The sequence below is a fragment of the Drosophila guanche genome, unplaced genomic scaffold (genome assembly GCF_900245975.1).
Source record: "Drosophila guanche unplaced genomic scaffold, DGUA_6, whole genome shotgun sequence".
Lineage (NCBI taxonomy): Eukaryota > Metazoa > Arthropoda > Insecta > Diptera > Drosophilidae > Drosophila > Drosophila guanche.
The window spans coordinates 5,782,454-5,795,788 of record NW_022995744.1 but is presented as its reverse complement, the minus strand read 5'-3'; the positions used below and the strand labels follow the sequence as shown (position 1 = coordinate 5,795,788).

At 43.6% G+C, this 13,335-nt stretch overlaps 3 protein-coding genes across 3 annotated transcripts; 2 read left to right on the top strand and 1 right to left on the bottom strand.

The window, feature by feature from the left end:
- The first annotated feature begins 147 nt into the window (after positions 1-147).
- On the top strand, positions 148-1,636 carry LOC117579445 (rRNA methyltransferase 3, mitochondrial). Its single transcript, XM_034265333.1, has 2 exons — positions 148-1,265; positions 1,330-1,636. The coding sequence occupies exons 1-2, from the start codon at positions 175-177 to the stop codon at positions 1,496-1,498; spliced, it is 1,260 nt and encodes a 419-aa protein (XP_034121224.1). The 5' UTR covers positions 148-174; the 3' UTR covers positions 1,499-1,636.
- LOC117579444 (ATP-binding cassette sub-family F member 3) lies at positions 1,510-4,277 on the bottom strand. The gene is made up of 7 exons (XM_034265332.1): positions 3,779-4,277; positions 3,497-3,720; positions 2,789-3,436; positions 2,557-2,730; positions 1,999-2,489; positions 1,841-1,932; positions 1,510-1,782 (listed from the first exon to the last, which is right to left on the bottom strand). The coding sequence occupies exons 1-7, from the start codon at positions 4,121-4,123 to the stop codon at positions 1,630-1,632; spliced, it is 2,127 nt and encodes a 708-aa protein (XP_034121223.1). The 5' UTR covers positions 4,124-4,277; the 3' UTR covers positions 1,510-1,629.
- Positions 4,278-5,501: 1,224 nt separating this feature from the next.
- On the top strand, positions 5,502-6,210 carry LOC117579359 (UPF0389 protein GA21628). The gene is made up of 2 exons (XM_034265194.1): positions 5,502-5,723; positions 5,779-6,210. Exons 1-2 carry the CDS (start codon positions 5,557-5,559, stop codon positions 5,996-5,998), a joined length of 387 nt encoding a protein of 128 aa, XP_034121085.1. The 5' UTR covers positions 5,502-5,556; the 3' UTR covers positions 5,999-6,210.
- The last annotated feature ends 7,125 nt before the right edge of the window (positions 6,211-13,335 follow it).

Here is a 13,335-nt window from a genome sequence, read left to right as displayed (position 1 = left end):
AATCGGTGAGCTGGATGTGCAGAATCGTTTACAGAATTATAATAAATATAATTTATTTGATTTAAGACTACGGTATCTTTACGGTATATTTTGAAGATGCAATGGGATATTTTGGTATATTTACGAGGCCCTGATGGTATGTCTTATCGATAATACCGCGGTCAACATAAAAGCATGTTTTATAATATATTAAAACGCTCTTTTCAATCAAATTTAAGACATGTGAACAACTTTAATATGCTGCGACCGAGCAGCTCAGGCGTGCCTAGAAACGACATCACAGATGCACTGGATATAGAGGCTAATCTATTCGAGAATTCCGCCATAAAGCATGAGCCGGTTAGCACGCGGGAAGTTTTACGCAAGAATCGGCACAAGGGAACAGCTAAACCCCAAAGAAAAGTGATCAGAGATCAGAGTGTTTCAGTGGCCCCACCACCGAAGTTTAGCATTCCACCTGCGGCACGACCAACACCAGTTACACTTTCAGTCATCAAGGACAGCGAATTGAATCTGGAGTTTGTGCGTCTCACACTGCAGGATCCGCTGACGAGCACGCTGTTGACCACAGTGCGGTCGCGCAAGCGTCGCGACAAGAACCGACAGATCATCATCGAAGGCAGACGTCTCATAAAGGAGGCCCTGCAATGTGGCCTCAAAATGAGCAGCCTCATCTTCAGCCAGAAAGATCAGTTGGCCCTGTTAAAAGAGGAAGTGGCCCAGGCCCAGCTGGAGACCGGCACAAAGATCTACAAAGTGCCACAACATGACCTAAAGACTTGGTCCTCGCTGGTCACGCCCCCTGGCCTGTTGGCCGTCTTCGATCGGCCCTCGGAGAAGGGATTGGAGAAGAACTTGACAGAGCAGCAGCAGCAGGGCACCCAGCCCTTGCCCATTACAGTCGTGTGTGACAACATCAGGGAGCCAAACAACCTTGGAAGCATTATTAGGACCTGCGCCGCCCTGCCCTGCAGCCAAGTGGTGGTCACCCGCGGCTGTTGCGATCCCTGGGAGTCGAAGGCGCTGCGCGGCGGCTGTGGCGGTCAGTTTCGCGTGCCCATCCTCGACGATGTATCATGGGAAGAGCTCTCCATGACCATCCCAGCCGATTCAGCTGATAATTGTCATGTTTTCATAGCGGAGAGCAATAAGCAGAAGCTGGCCAATCGCCAGGCCATCGATTATGCAGACATTGTGCAGATTGGATCCCACAATTTGCTCATTATTGGCGGCGAAAGCCATGGTGTGAGCGAAGAGGCCTACAAGTAAGAGATTCCTCATTCCCGATGTTTACGTGATTCCTAATGTATGGCTTGTTTACTCTTGCAGTTTCATGAACCTGGTTGGTGGCAAGGGAAAATGCGTTTACATACCCTTGGCAGCTGGCATTGACAGCCTGAATGTGGCATCCGCCCTGACGCTGTTGCTCTTTGAGCTTCGCCGGAAACTGAATCAGCCTGGATCGCAATCAATCGATGTTAAGGAAAACCCAGAGTGAAACAATGAAGATTTATCTTTGGAAACATTGTTAAACCATTTCCGAAGGGTTTTCTTTGTCGCGGACATGTTGTTATAAATTTAGTGCTAGAATTTAGTTCACAAATTCATTGGGTAATAAAATACAACAATTCAACTATTCGCTTCGATTTCCTTGTAGACCTCACGCTTGTATTCGTCCAGGCCACCTTCGATGGCGCGAACCGTGCGATTGCCGCACACCCAGAGCTCCTTGCAAACGACTTTGATGAGACGCTCGTCGTGGGAAACCAAGATGACGCCGCCCTAAAATGATTACAATTAATGTGATTCATATATTTGAATATAGTTTGATGAAATCTACCTTGAAGGCATTGATGGCCTTGCCCAAAGCATCAATTGTCTCAATGTCCAAGTGATTTGTAGGCTCATCGAGTACCAAGAAATTGGGTTCCGCTGTTGAAGCAACAAGTCTCATTAGTTTTGATTAAAATAGAGTTGGGATTGAATGAGCCCACTTACCCATGCACATCTTAGCTAAGGCCACACGTGATTTTTGTCCACCAGACAAGCTGGCAATGCTCTGCAGTGCCAGGGGTCCGGATAAACCAAAGCTTCCCAGCTGACGGCGATACTCCTCATCGGGACGACCCGGAAACAGTTCAGCCAGGACGCCCACACACGTCACATTCATATTCAAATGATCCACATGGTGCTGGGCAAAGTAGCCAATGCGCAGGCCACGATGCAGGACAATGTTGCCGTAAATGGTGCTCAGTTGGCCGACAATGATCTTGAGCAGCGTTGATTTACCCGCTCCGTTCTCGCCCACAATGCAGATGCGCGAGTCCGAGGTGGCAGACAGATTAACACCCTTGAAAATGGGCAAAGGATCTTCGGGATTGTAGCGGAAGGAGACCTCAGAGATGGCCAGAACGGGCGGATTTAGTGGCTCCACTTCGGGGAACTTGAGTGTGACGACCGTTTCCTTCTCCACGGGCTTGAGTTCGGGCCTGTGTGGCAGGGGAAAAACGATTGTCACTACCAATGGATTGATGGTGAGTTATTTTCAAGACTTACAGCTTCTCCAGCATCTTGATTTTGGATTGTACAGATGAGGCACGATTGGCATTGTAACGGAAACGATCAATAAACTCCTGAACATGAGATCTGTGAGCCATTTGAGCCTCGTATTCGCGCCTCTGAGCCTTTAACTTCTCCGTTTTGGTCTTTTCGAATTGCTCATAGTTGCCCCTAAGAATGAGAAGATATGTTAGCTGATTCCAGGCATATATGCATGTGCATATCTCACTTATATGCCTCCAGTTCCTGGGAATGTAGATGTACAATGTCCGTGGGTACTACGTCCAGGAAGTTACGGTCGTGAGATACAACCAAGATCGTAGTGGGCCACGATTGCAGATAATTCTCCAGCCAGATGATGGCCTTGATGTCCAACATGTTTGTCGGCTCATCGAGCAACAGAAGATCCGGCTTGGAGAAGAGTGCACGGGCGAGGGCCAAGCGCATGCGCCAGCCACCGGAGAACGATTTGGTCGGCCGCAACTGCATGTCAGCGTCGAAGCCAAGACCCTTGAGTATCACAGATGCACGGGCCACCGCCTTGTCTGCCTCGATGTTCTGCAGGGCAGCATACGTCTCGCTCAGCTCATTGGACAGCGTCGCATCCTGCACGCCATTGTTTAGGGCAGCAAGAATTTCCTTTTCTCTTGTCAGCAGCCTCGTTCTTTCAGTGTCACACTCGAGCACACTCTCAACGGCAGTCGTGTCGTCACCCACCACCTCCTGTTCCACATGCAGCACTGAGATGTGTGAGGGGATCTGCAACTGTCGCTCTGCAATCATCCGCAGCATTGTGGTCTTGCCCAGACCATTGCGTCCAACCAGACCATAGCGGCGCCCAAAGGACAGCAGCAGATTCGCATTTTGCAGGAGTACTCTGTGGGGAAAAACATTACGATTTATGGGAGGAACGATAAGCGTATGTTTTTGGACTCACTTTTCACCAAAGGCCAGATCAAAGTTCTCAATTTTAATGTCCATGGAACGATTGAGACCCTTCTGATCCAATTTGGTGTTCTTCTTGTTGGTCACCTGGGAGGCGGTGGCCGTTTGCAGTTTCACTGCCACGGGAATCATGCCATGCTTATTCACTTCCTGCCGCTTCTCCTGCTTCTGCTGCAGCTTCGCCTCCGCCTTCTCCAGCTTCTTCGAGTCCACTTTCTTCAGGGAGATGGATAAATGACAATAAGATTTCGACTCTGGTCAGCTGCACACTCACATTGGCCCCATCCTTGTTGACCACCCATATGCTCTGCAGATCCATGTCCATGCGCTCCATGTTCTTGGCCATCTCCTCTATGTTTACGGGGGCATTCAGCACCTTGCGCTCCACATTTGTGGTATTGTTCTTCATTATGTTGAAGAACTCCTCGCATATGTCCCGTATACTCTCCTCCGGCCGGTCGCCGGCCACACTTTGCAGAATGTCGCCCACGGCCTCGAAGATGTCATCGCACGTTTCAAAATCTTCCACGCTGCCGGCCAGCACACCAATAACGTAGGACACCAATTCCGAGTCTATCGCTGGGAACTCGCGCTGCAGAATTCTTGTGTATTCACTCATTTCGCTCGTGTTGTTGTGCTGGACAATTGGACCCTACAGTTGACCTTGATCACGGCTATCCTATATCCAATATCCAATGCAAGCGGCACGCAGAAATAATTGATTTATTTGGCTTTTAAGATTTTTTTTACACCATCGCATGCGAAATAGGGTTGTCAAAATTAAATCAATATATCGATATTTTTTCTTTAAAAATATATTTATATCGTGATTTTTGTTTCCCAAAATATCAATATATTGATATGTTGTTGCGATATTTTTTGATATTTCAAGTTCGGTAACTAACCAGATGATCTAAATAAATGTATGGATGCATGTAACGCACAGAAGGAATGTTTCCGACGCCATAAAGAATATATAATCTGTTTTTAGTAGTATTAATCAGCATCATTATCCGTCTGGCAGTCTGGCTCAGAGACTATAAGAGCTCCAAGATTGCTGCGGTAGCACACTGATACAAGTGTATTATATGGTATTATATGGTGTATATTAAAGGGTAGTGCGGTATAAATAAATCACACTAGTCAAATTGCATAAAGTTTGTTCAAATAATAATTTTTCGACAAAAACCAAACATGAGAATTGGCTGAATTTATTAATGAGGCTAGGTCGGGTTAACTCGCTGCCATCGGAAATCACATTGAGGAGCAACTTTCTGTTGTTTCTACATTCTGAGGCAACCTTCTGTTTCCTCACACTTGCACCTACACCTACACATGCACATCAATCCATTTCACCTATATATTTTCTTAAACTCTTACACACGACCACACTTTAAACTAAGCATCATATTGTTTAAATTATAAGGACATTGTCCGCCCTCATCAGAAATCATCGATAGCAAGACTCATCAACAAATATCGACAGAAACACCGAATATGTAAATATTGACAGCCCCAACCTGAAACTGAAGTGCAGCAAACTCTTCAAACTAGCCTTTGAAAAAAGCTAGAAGTAGACGGACAATTTTGATGGAAGCTTCAATAAACGCATTTTAACAGCAGAATCTAGAAAATTAAAACCATCTTGTTAATGGGGTGATTCTAATTTCTGAAAAGTTAAAATGGGAAATATTTCGTCAGTGATAGTATAAAAATCGATTCTTCTCAAATACTTTGTCAGTGATAGTATAAACTCGTTTAAATTAAATGTTCTTTTGACTTATCGATCTTATTTTTGCGATTTGATTGAAGATGGAAGATGTTTTGAAAAAGCTAAAATTACGCAAAAATACCTTGTAAAAGAGCTATAATATTCGCTACCCGCTATTTTACAGTTTATCCCGCAGTTGAAAAACGCTAGATCTATGTGGAAAATGGCTAAATTGGCAACACTCAGTACCTCTTCAATGCGGATTCATCGTCGTGTGACCATCCAATTCGCTGTAGCGATTAAATAACAAAGAAAAATTAATTTTTCTATAAAAACCAAACATGTTTAATAAATACGCGCTAATTGGCAGCCTGGTGCGCCGCTCCTTTGGCACCACGAACCAACTGAGACAGGCGATTAAGAACCACCAGCCCAACAATATGGAGAAACGGTTTTTGGTATGGAGCGGTAAATACAAGTCGCAGGCTGATGTTCCAGCATTCGTCAGGTATGTGTCGACTAACAGGTAGTTAAATATTAGTTACTGTTACTACTGCTTGCAGCCAGGATGAGATGGAACGTGTTCGCAACAAAATGCGCATCCGCCTGGCCAACATCATGATTTTATTGACAGTTGTCGGCTGCGGTATTATGGTCTACAGTGGAAAGCAGGCGGCAAAACGAGGAGAGTCCGTGACCAAGATGAATCTGGAATGGCACAAGCAGTTCAATGAGCTCCAGCCTGAGGGAGCTGCAGCAGCAGCCCCAGTCGCCACCAAATAGGAAACAGAAATAGAAACCCCACTCGCATTGATTGTTGATTATTTCTGGTGTTTCTTTGTGAAGTTTGTTTAGATTGAAATTGAATTGGGAGATATTTATAGACCTGCACCATTAATAAGATTTAGTTAGACTTTTTCTTGGTATAACCCCATCTCATGCTTGATATTCAGTGATATTTGTATTAAATGAATGGAATAAATATTTTATGAGTACATGTGCAGTGTTCCAGCTCCCAGATGCAATTGAAAACGCTGCATGCGAGCAACCGCAGCCGAGCAACATCTGTTTCGTTTCGGTGGCCACCACTTGCTCGGACGAGAGCGCCGACGCGGTGAGAGCTGACTCCGCCGTAGGTTTTGTGTCCCGGATTCGGATGCTCATTGTCGGAGGCGCCGTCGCTTTTCACTTTCAGTTTGTCGTGAGCATTTGAACTCGGAGCAGCGCCCCCAGAGCCCACAGCGGGACGCAGTTGTGCCCCAAAGTTTTGTGGCAATCGTGCGTGCAGGCAATAGAAAAGCCAAAAAGAAAAAATAGCCACAGAATAGCCAAAGGAAAGCTCGGAACAAATTTCCAAAGAAGCTACTAGCTGAAAAATAGATCAAAAATGTACAAGAAATGTTTATTAAAATAGTGTGGAGGCGAATGTGGTGCGGTTAACGGAACGACGAAGCAAGTGTAAGAGGCGACAAGTGTAAAATGTAATAAGCCCCAGAAGTGGTGTGCCTGTGCATGCGTGTGTGTGTGTGTGTATGCCCTCCCACCATTCATGTAAGCGTGTGCCTCATGCTCCTACTGCTTTGAAAGAGCGTAGAGAGAGAGGGAGAGAGGATCAACAAACGTGAAGTTGCTCGAAAAAAGTATTAAAAAATGAATAATAGTAATCAAATTGTTGTATCCGTCAAGAAAAACAGCAGGAAAAGCAGATTGCCTGGCCAGAAAATCCATAAAAAATAGGCATTCGCGAGAGATTTTTCCTGCCTGCTTCGCCGTCTCTCTTTCGTGTTTGTGTGTGTCTGTGTGTTTTTGCGGGTGGGAGTGTGTGAGTGAGTGAGTGGGAGTGTGTGTGTCTGTGTGTGTGGCAATATTCGTTTGCTTTTTTGATTTGTGAAAATGTGTGTATCCGCGAATGTTGCTGGCTGCTGGCGAACGAACGCACGACAATCCCATAAAAACACAAAAACAACCAAAAAATGTGTATAAAAAATACAACAACAAAAAAGTACTCACACATACACACATATGTCTGAATATACGAGTAAAACTGATTTGAAATGCCGCCCATGATGTCCTTGTTGAGTGACAAAAAAAAGCTTTTAAAAAAACATATTTTAATTGTTCTGCTGGGCGTGCAGTCAGTAAAAACAACAAGTTGTTGTTGTTGCAGCGGTTTTAGCTGCATATCTGGCCTATTTAAGACCTCCATTGCAGCACGAGTCTACCACCCACTCCGCCCACGCTTATGATATTAATATATTCATCCATTCCATCCAGCCAGACAGCCAGAAAGCCACATTGAAGTGAAAGCATGGGCAGGGTACCTAGCAAAGCGTTCTGATACTCTTGCACATAAATCAGTCCTATGGCAATCCTATGAAATAGTGTTTTAATTTAGCTGAGATAGTGGATCCACTGATAAAGTTGTAATCAAAAATGTTAATCAAACGATCGTAACTATGGGTAGGTATTTATCCATAAATGGTAAAGTGCTTTATTCCGGCTATCAGAAATTTTTATGTAAATATCTACTTATCATTATGAAAAGTTTCAGAGAGATAACATAGCAACCGATATATTAGAAGATAAACGGACTGATGGACATGGCTATTCACTTGTCACTGATCAAGGATATCTCTAATTCTTAGTGTGGCAAAATTCTGTCTAAAATTTTAATACTCTTTGCAAAGGTAGAAAATCGGTAATGGTCCGTCGCCTAATCCCCCTGCTCTTGGTATGCTAAAGTGAAGGTCGTCTGTAGGAGAGAAAGAGAGAAAGCAATAGCAGTCGCAGCAGCGCTGTCCATTCTTCCGTCTGTCGGTCCATTTTGCTGGCGTAAACGTGCGAAAAATCCTTGGCTTGGTTTTTGGCGCAACAACAAAGCCCCACTGCACTGTAACACTGACACATATACACACACACAGCTTTGTTTCTTTGTCCATGAGTGTGGGTGCGTGTGTGTGTGTGTGTGATGACGCGCTTAATGCACAGCAGCAGCAGCATAAGACGAGGGCAGCGCAACCTGCAGCACTGCTTGCATTTGTTGTTGCTGTTATCAGCAGGGAATGGCCATGTGCTCTCGTGCTCTGAATGGGATGGAGGCGGCTTCTGTGCACAGGGGGTTGGGCGGATTATTGATATAGATTTCGGTTAGGTTTCGGCAAATTCTGGAGTGGTTTTGCGGTTGCTGGTTTAGATTTGATTGGAGAGCTGTCCGTTGGGTTATGTATTTTGAGATGTGGTTTTTGGTTTCTGAATGATTGAAATGATTGAGTTTCTCGTTTTAATTGGGTAGACATCAACAGCAATGCTTTCGCAACTGTTATCAGTGGGCTCTATGTGGCTCTATGAGTTTATTTCGAGAGTTTATTTATAAAAAATATGTTTCAAAATAGATGTAACCTTTTGGGTTTTTAGTGGACCATTATCGGATGAGTTTGCCAGACCACCATGATTTTTGGAGCAGCTTACGCATCTCTGGTTATCACACATGCTGCTACTGTCTCGTTCTTCTCTTCATCTTCTCTCTCCCCCACACATACACACGAACGGTCACACTTGTCTGCGTATTTATACGCAGATATAATCACATTTCACGCATGAAAGGACTTAGCGGGCCTACATAAATTACCCCATTGGCCTTAGCCCCCTCCGCAAATCCTGTATGCGGCCCATTTGCCCGCTCTTTGGGCACTTGCACGTTCTCAGACCACCCTCCAGACCCCCTCGTTACAGTCAGGGCCGGCATTTGAAAACTTTTTGGGTGGGTTTTTTTCTATGGAGTGGATGCACTGGGGCTGGCTCCAGCTGGCGATGCTGGCGGTCTGATAGCCAAAACTCTCTAAAGTTTTTTATGAGTTTCTCAATTAATTTGAATAGCAAAACGAGAGTCTCACCCAGAGTTCTTCATCCCATTGTCCATCCCCATCCATCGCCCATTCATTATGTAAGCCAATACGTTGCACGTGCCTTGCCTTTCGATCTCCTGTAGTGGCCAATACTTGTGCTGTACACGCAATTTTAATAATAAATCAACTTGTGCGAGTAATCGAATTCTACCCATTTCCTGCATTGTCCTCTGGCACCACATGACGTATGGGATATGTTTTAAATTAATAATAAGCATACGCAGTGTGTTGCCGCCGCCTCATATAAATACTATATACAAAATGATAGCAAATAAAATGTAAAACGGAAGTGGAATACTCGTAAATATGAAGGTAGCCATTAAAAGCATATCGGATAATTAATCAGATAACATTTCACATTGCTCTGACAGAAAATACGCTCTTCAGTATGCTGATTAATTGCAGAAAGCTTATACATTCGGTGTTTAAATACAACATTTATGTACCATAACAATTTCAATAAAAGATTGTGAAGTGATTTTATTAATTGTGATACAAAAAAAGAGATTAATATACGCGCAATAAACAAATGTATATTTTATTGCCTTAAATATATTTTAAATATTTTATTGGCCATAAGCATAAGAAATATTCAGACAAATGTGTTCTGAGTATTCATTCAATGGCTCTCAAGGAATCCCAAAGAAATCCATTTATTACACTAGTTACATTAGACAACAGACTAAATCGGACTTATTTATAGATGTTATAGCTGTATACGTGACTTTTACACGTACATTTGTACACATTCGTATGATGGATTCACCAATAAAAGTGCCCCATAGATTGCAATTACAAATAGAGACTAATTAATTTCCATCAAGCAAGCTAGAACAAACCGGCCATAAGTCACACGATTTCCTTTGAAATGCTTGCCAAATAGACACCTTATTCGTGCCGGAGACACCTTCAATTGAGTAAGTGCTTAGTGGGAGGACACATAAGCCTCTACTTAGGATCTGTACGACAGGGACAGGGACAGACATAAGCAGCATAGATGGTTGCAAGAAAAAAAGAAAAAAGGCAAAAGGCAAGCAAAATTATAAACTGCTCATAAGGCAAAATGTTTGATGTTGAGCCGAGACAACGTAGCACTCGTAGACTCGACCCGAACCAATCCCAATCTGAATCTTAAGGTCCCCCAAAACCTAAACCCAAGTGGCAGCGGGTGCCCAGGGTCCCATGAGCAGGCGCAGAGACACAAAAAGTTTCTCGCTCGCTCTCCCTTTCTCACTCTTTCTTTCTCACCCACACTTGGTCTCGGTGTTCTCTCTCCCGCTATTTCTCTTTCTTTGCTGCCCATTTGAACACAAACATACCCGCATACATTTCTCATTTTTCTTTAACCCACAGAATACAACAAAAAAAGGAAAGAAAAATATGGCTTGTAAACAAAAGAAAAGAAAGGAAAATGTACGTAAAATGTTGAACTGACGATATGGGAGGGTTGGGATGGAGTGGCGAGCAGGGGAGATTCTGTTGTGATTGTTTAAAAATAGAAAACGAACAACTAAAAGTAAACATTGTTAACTTATTGGCAATAAAAATACAAAATGGAAATGCCCACCATACCCCACCACAGGCTATAAAGTTGCGTTTATGATCTGGAAATGCTTCCCAATTTAGTATTTGGCCTCAAAGTTGCAATTGGCTGTTAACTGGCACTGCCTTCACCCATATAGTAGTAGTAGTAATAGTTGTAGTACCTTGGAATAGCTTCCGTTTTGCTAGAAAAAGAGCGAAAGAGAGGAAAGTTAAGTCATCATAATAATTGAAACCCACGCAAGAGCAGGAGAAAATTTCACAGGATTTCCGTAGATTTTTCGTGTATTTCGTACATTAATGCCTAACTAGCATTTTGGGGCCCACCCGAATTGAATGGAATTGTCCCGAGGGGAGGTTGGGGGCTGCTTCTGTGTAATAAACAACAACAACAATAAACACAGCAGAGGGAAAAGTGAAAGCAAACCGAGATGAAGAGGAGGAAGTGGCATTGGAGGGAAAATATTCTAATGAGAAGGCATGGAAGTTGATATGCCCTGAAAGGCACAGACAGATGATAATTATGGCAATGAATTCGTTGGAATATTTTATATATTTATGGTGTTTATTCAGTTCGGATAAGTATGCTATGGAAATGTGAGTGCAAAATTTAATGAGAGTTATGACATCAATTGGAATTTCCCTTGGGAAATAAAATTTAAAAAATATTTTAAGAAAAATCGCTCAACAAAAAAAGACTATTGTAAACTTCCGGCCATCTTAGAGCAACAAAAAATATTCTACGAAATATTTGTGTGGCCTTCCTTCATCCACAAAAAATACTATATCATAAATGAACTTTTATTAAGTTCAATTCAGGCAATTCAATCGTTTTCTGTATATTTCCTATACGCAATAATGAACCACAAAAAAGTTCATTCTATTCACCTTCAAGATCAATTTTGAGGTGCGGTAAATTCAGTTGATTGAAATGTTTATTATGCCCGTCGCAAGAGCCAAGACCAAGTCCAAATCCACCCACTCGGAATGATCTACAAAGTTGGTTGATGGGAGCACAGTGTGGATGGATGGACAGATGAATGCGAATCATTATGATGAGAGATGAGAGATGCACGGCCATTGTTGGGGCGCCCACTCTCGTAGAAAGCTACAAACAACAAAATGTAACCTTGAGAAAGAGACGGTGACGGAGGGGGGCTGTTCCCAAAAGGCAACAGCCAACTAACTGGCGAATAATTAGGCACCCCTGCCCCTCTATGCTCAGCGATGCCCTGCCCTGCCCTGCCCTGCTCGTAAACTAAAATAAACTATGCAAATAATTAATGAAAGCCTACAGAAAGACGAAAAAAGAAATATAATAAGGACATGTGGCGCCTTTGTTTTGAGTCCAGCGGAAGTCAACGGCAGCCCCTGATCCCTGAGCCCCGGAGACCCTGCTGCCTGCTGCCTACTGCCTACTGCCAACAGTCCCAAGGTGTTGCCTCTCACTCTCCGCTGCTGGGGCTGCTGGAGGGCTTCTGCTGGTGCTCCACCTCCCGCCACTGCACCCATTTGATGTTTGACAATTTATTTTGATGGCACACAACACGCACAGAATACGTGAATGGATCCTGGTCCTTGTATAACCTAACGACATCCAGACATCAACCTCAATGTCAGCAAAGAGGATAGGCAACAGGGGAAAGAGGATAGGGGACAGGGGCATAGCAAACGGCATTGATTAATTTCCATTTCGTCCACGGCGAAAAAGCAAGGCAAGGTCAACGACTACGACGAACGTCAATCCATAGTGGAAAATCGTTGATAGGATAATGTGGCATTAAAACATTAAGGCCTGACACGACGGACCTCTGGGAGCGAATCCATGGCCCCATTGTCTGCCATTCTCTGGCATCCGATAGTGTACACTGTGTGGGTGGAGAGTGTTGGAGTGGTTTCAGTGGGCTTTCTGGGGTGGCATCAGCACGTTTGCTGAGTGGTGTGGGTTGGAAACTGTCAGTTTGTTTGACTCTTCATCGCTTAATGTACGCCAAAAGCGTTGAAGGATGGTTCTACGAGTACTCATACATGTGCACGAATGTCCATAGATTTTCCCACAATTATTATCAAGGTAAAATTGCTTTGACGGCAATAATGCAAGTGGCAAATGCTTGACACTATGCTTGACACTATGATTTGAAATGTTGAAAAATCAATTGCAATACAAAAGTGCATGCATTGAACTGAATTAAGTGACACGAATGGATTCATTAGGCGAGTAGATATAACTCTTCTTGAAGTATCTAATTACCAAATAAATATAAACTCTTCCAAAGACAAACAAGCGCTGACAGTCATCAATCGAATAAAAAGCGTTAATATGCATTTCGCATGTAAAGTAGACCAAAAGAATATAAAACCCATGCCCATAAATTCAGCTTAGCTGAGACATAACCTTGTCCAACCTTATCCGCTTTCTTTGTGGCCGTGGCGTGTCTCAGCGGTCTGCCATCAAATAACTAATAACTCCTAATGGCTATTGTTATGGCAAATATCTGCTCCTGCTCTAGGCTCCCGTTGAACCCCTTTCAGGGAAGTGGCCAAGCCAATGTCAGGGATGTGACAGCCGGCCATGAATATGAAAACATTCGGAGATATCTATACATAGATAAGTCCTTCCACTACCCACGAGTGGATGAAGCTCAGTTCAATGTGCACTTGTCCAGTGAAGAA

Coding starts and splice junctions, on each gene's coding strand:
- LOC117579445 (XM_034265333.1), top strand. CDS start 175: ATGTTTTATAATATATTAAAACGCTCTTTTCAATCAAATTTAAGACAT. Junction 1,266..1,329: donor GTGAGCGAAGAGGCCTACAA/GTAAGAGATTCC, acceptor TTACTCTTGCAG/TTTCATGAACCTGGTTGGTG.
- LOC117579444 (XM_034265332.1), bottom strand. CDS start 4,123: ATGAGTGAATACACAAGAATTCTGCAGCGCGAGTTCCCAGCGATAGAC. Junction 3,721..3,778: donor TCAACAAGGATGGGGCCAAT/GTGAGTGTGCAG, acceptor ATCTCCCTGAAG/AAAGTGGACTCGAAGAAGCT. Junction 1,783..1,840: donor AGGCCATCAATGCCTTCAAG/GTAGATTTCATC, acceptor TAATCATTTTAG/GGCGGCGTCATCTTGGTTTC.
- LOC117579359 (XM_034265194.1), top strand. CDS start 5,557: ATGTTTAATAAATACGCGCTAATTGGCAGCCTGGTGCGCCGCTCCTTT. Junction 5,724..5,778: donor GATGTTCCAGCATTCGTCAG/GTATGTGTCGAC, acceptor TACTGCTTGCAG/CCAGGATGAGATGGAACGTG.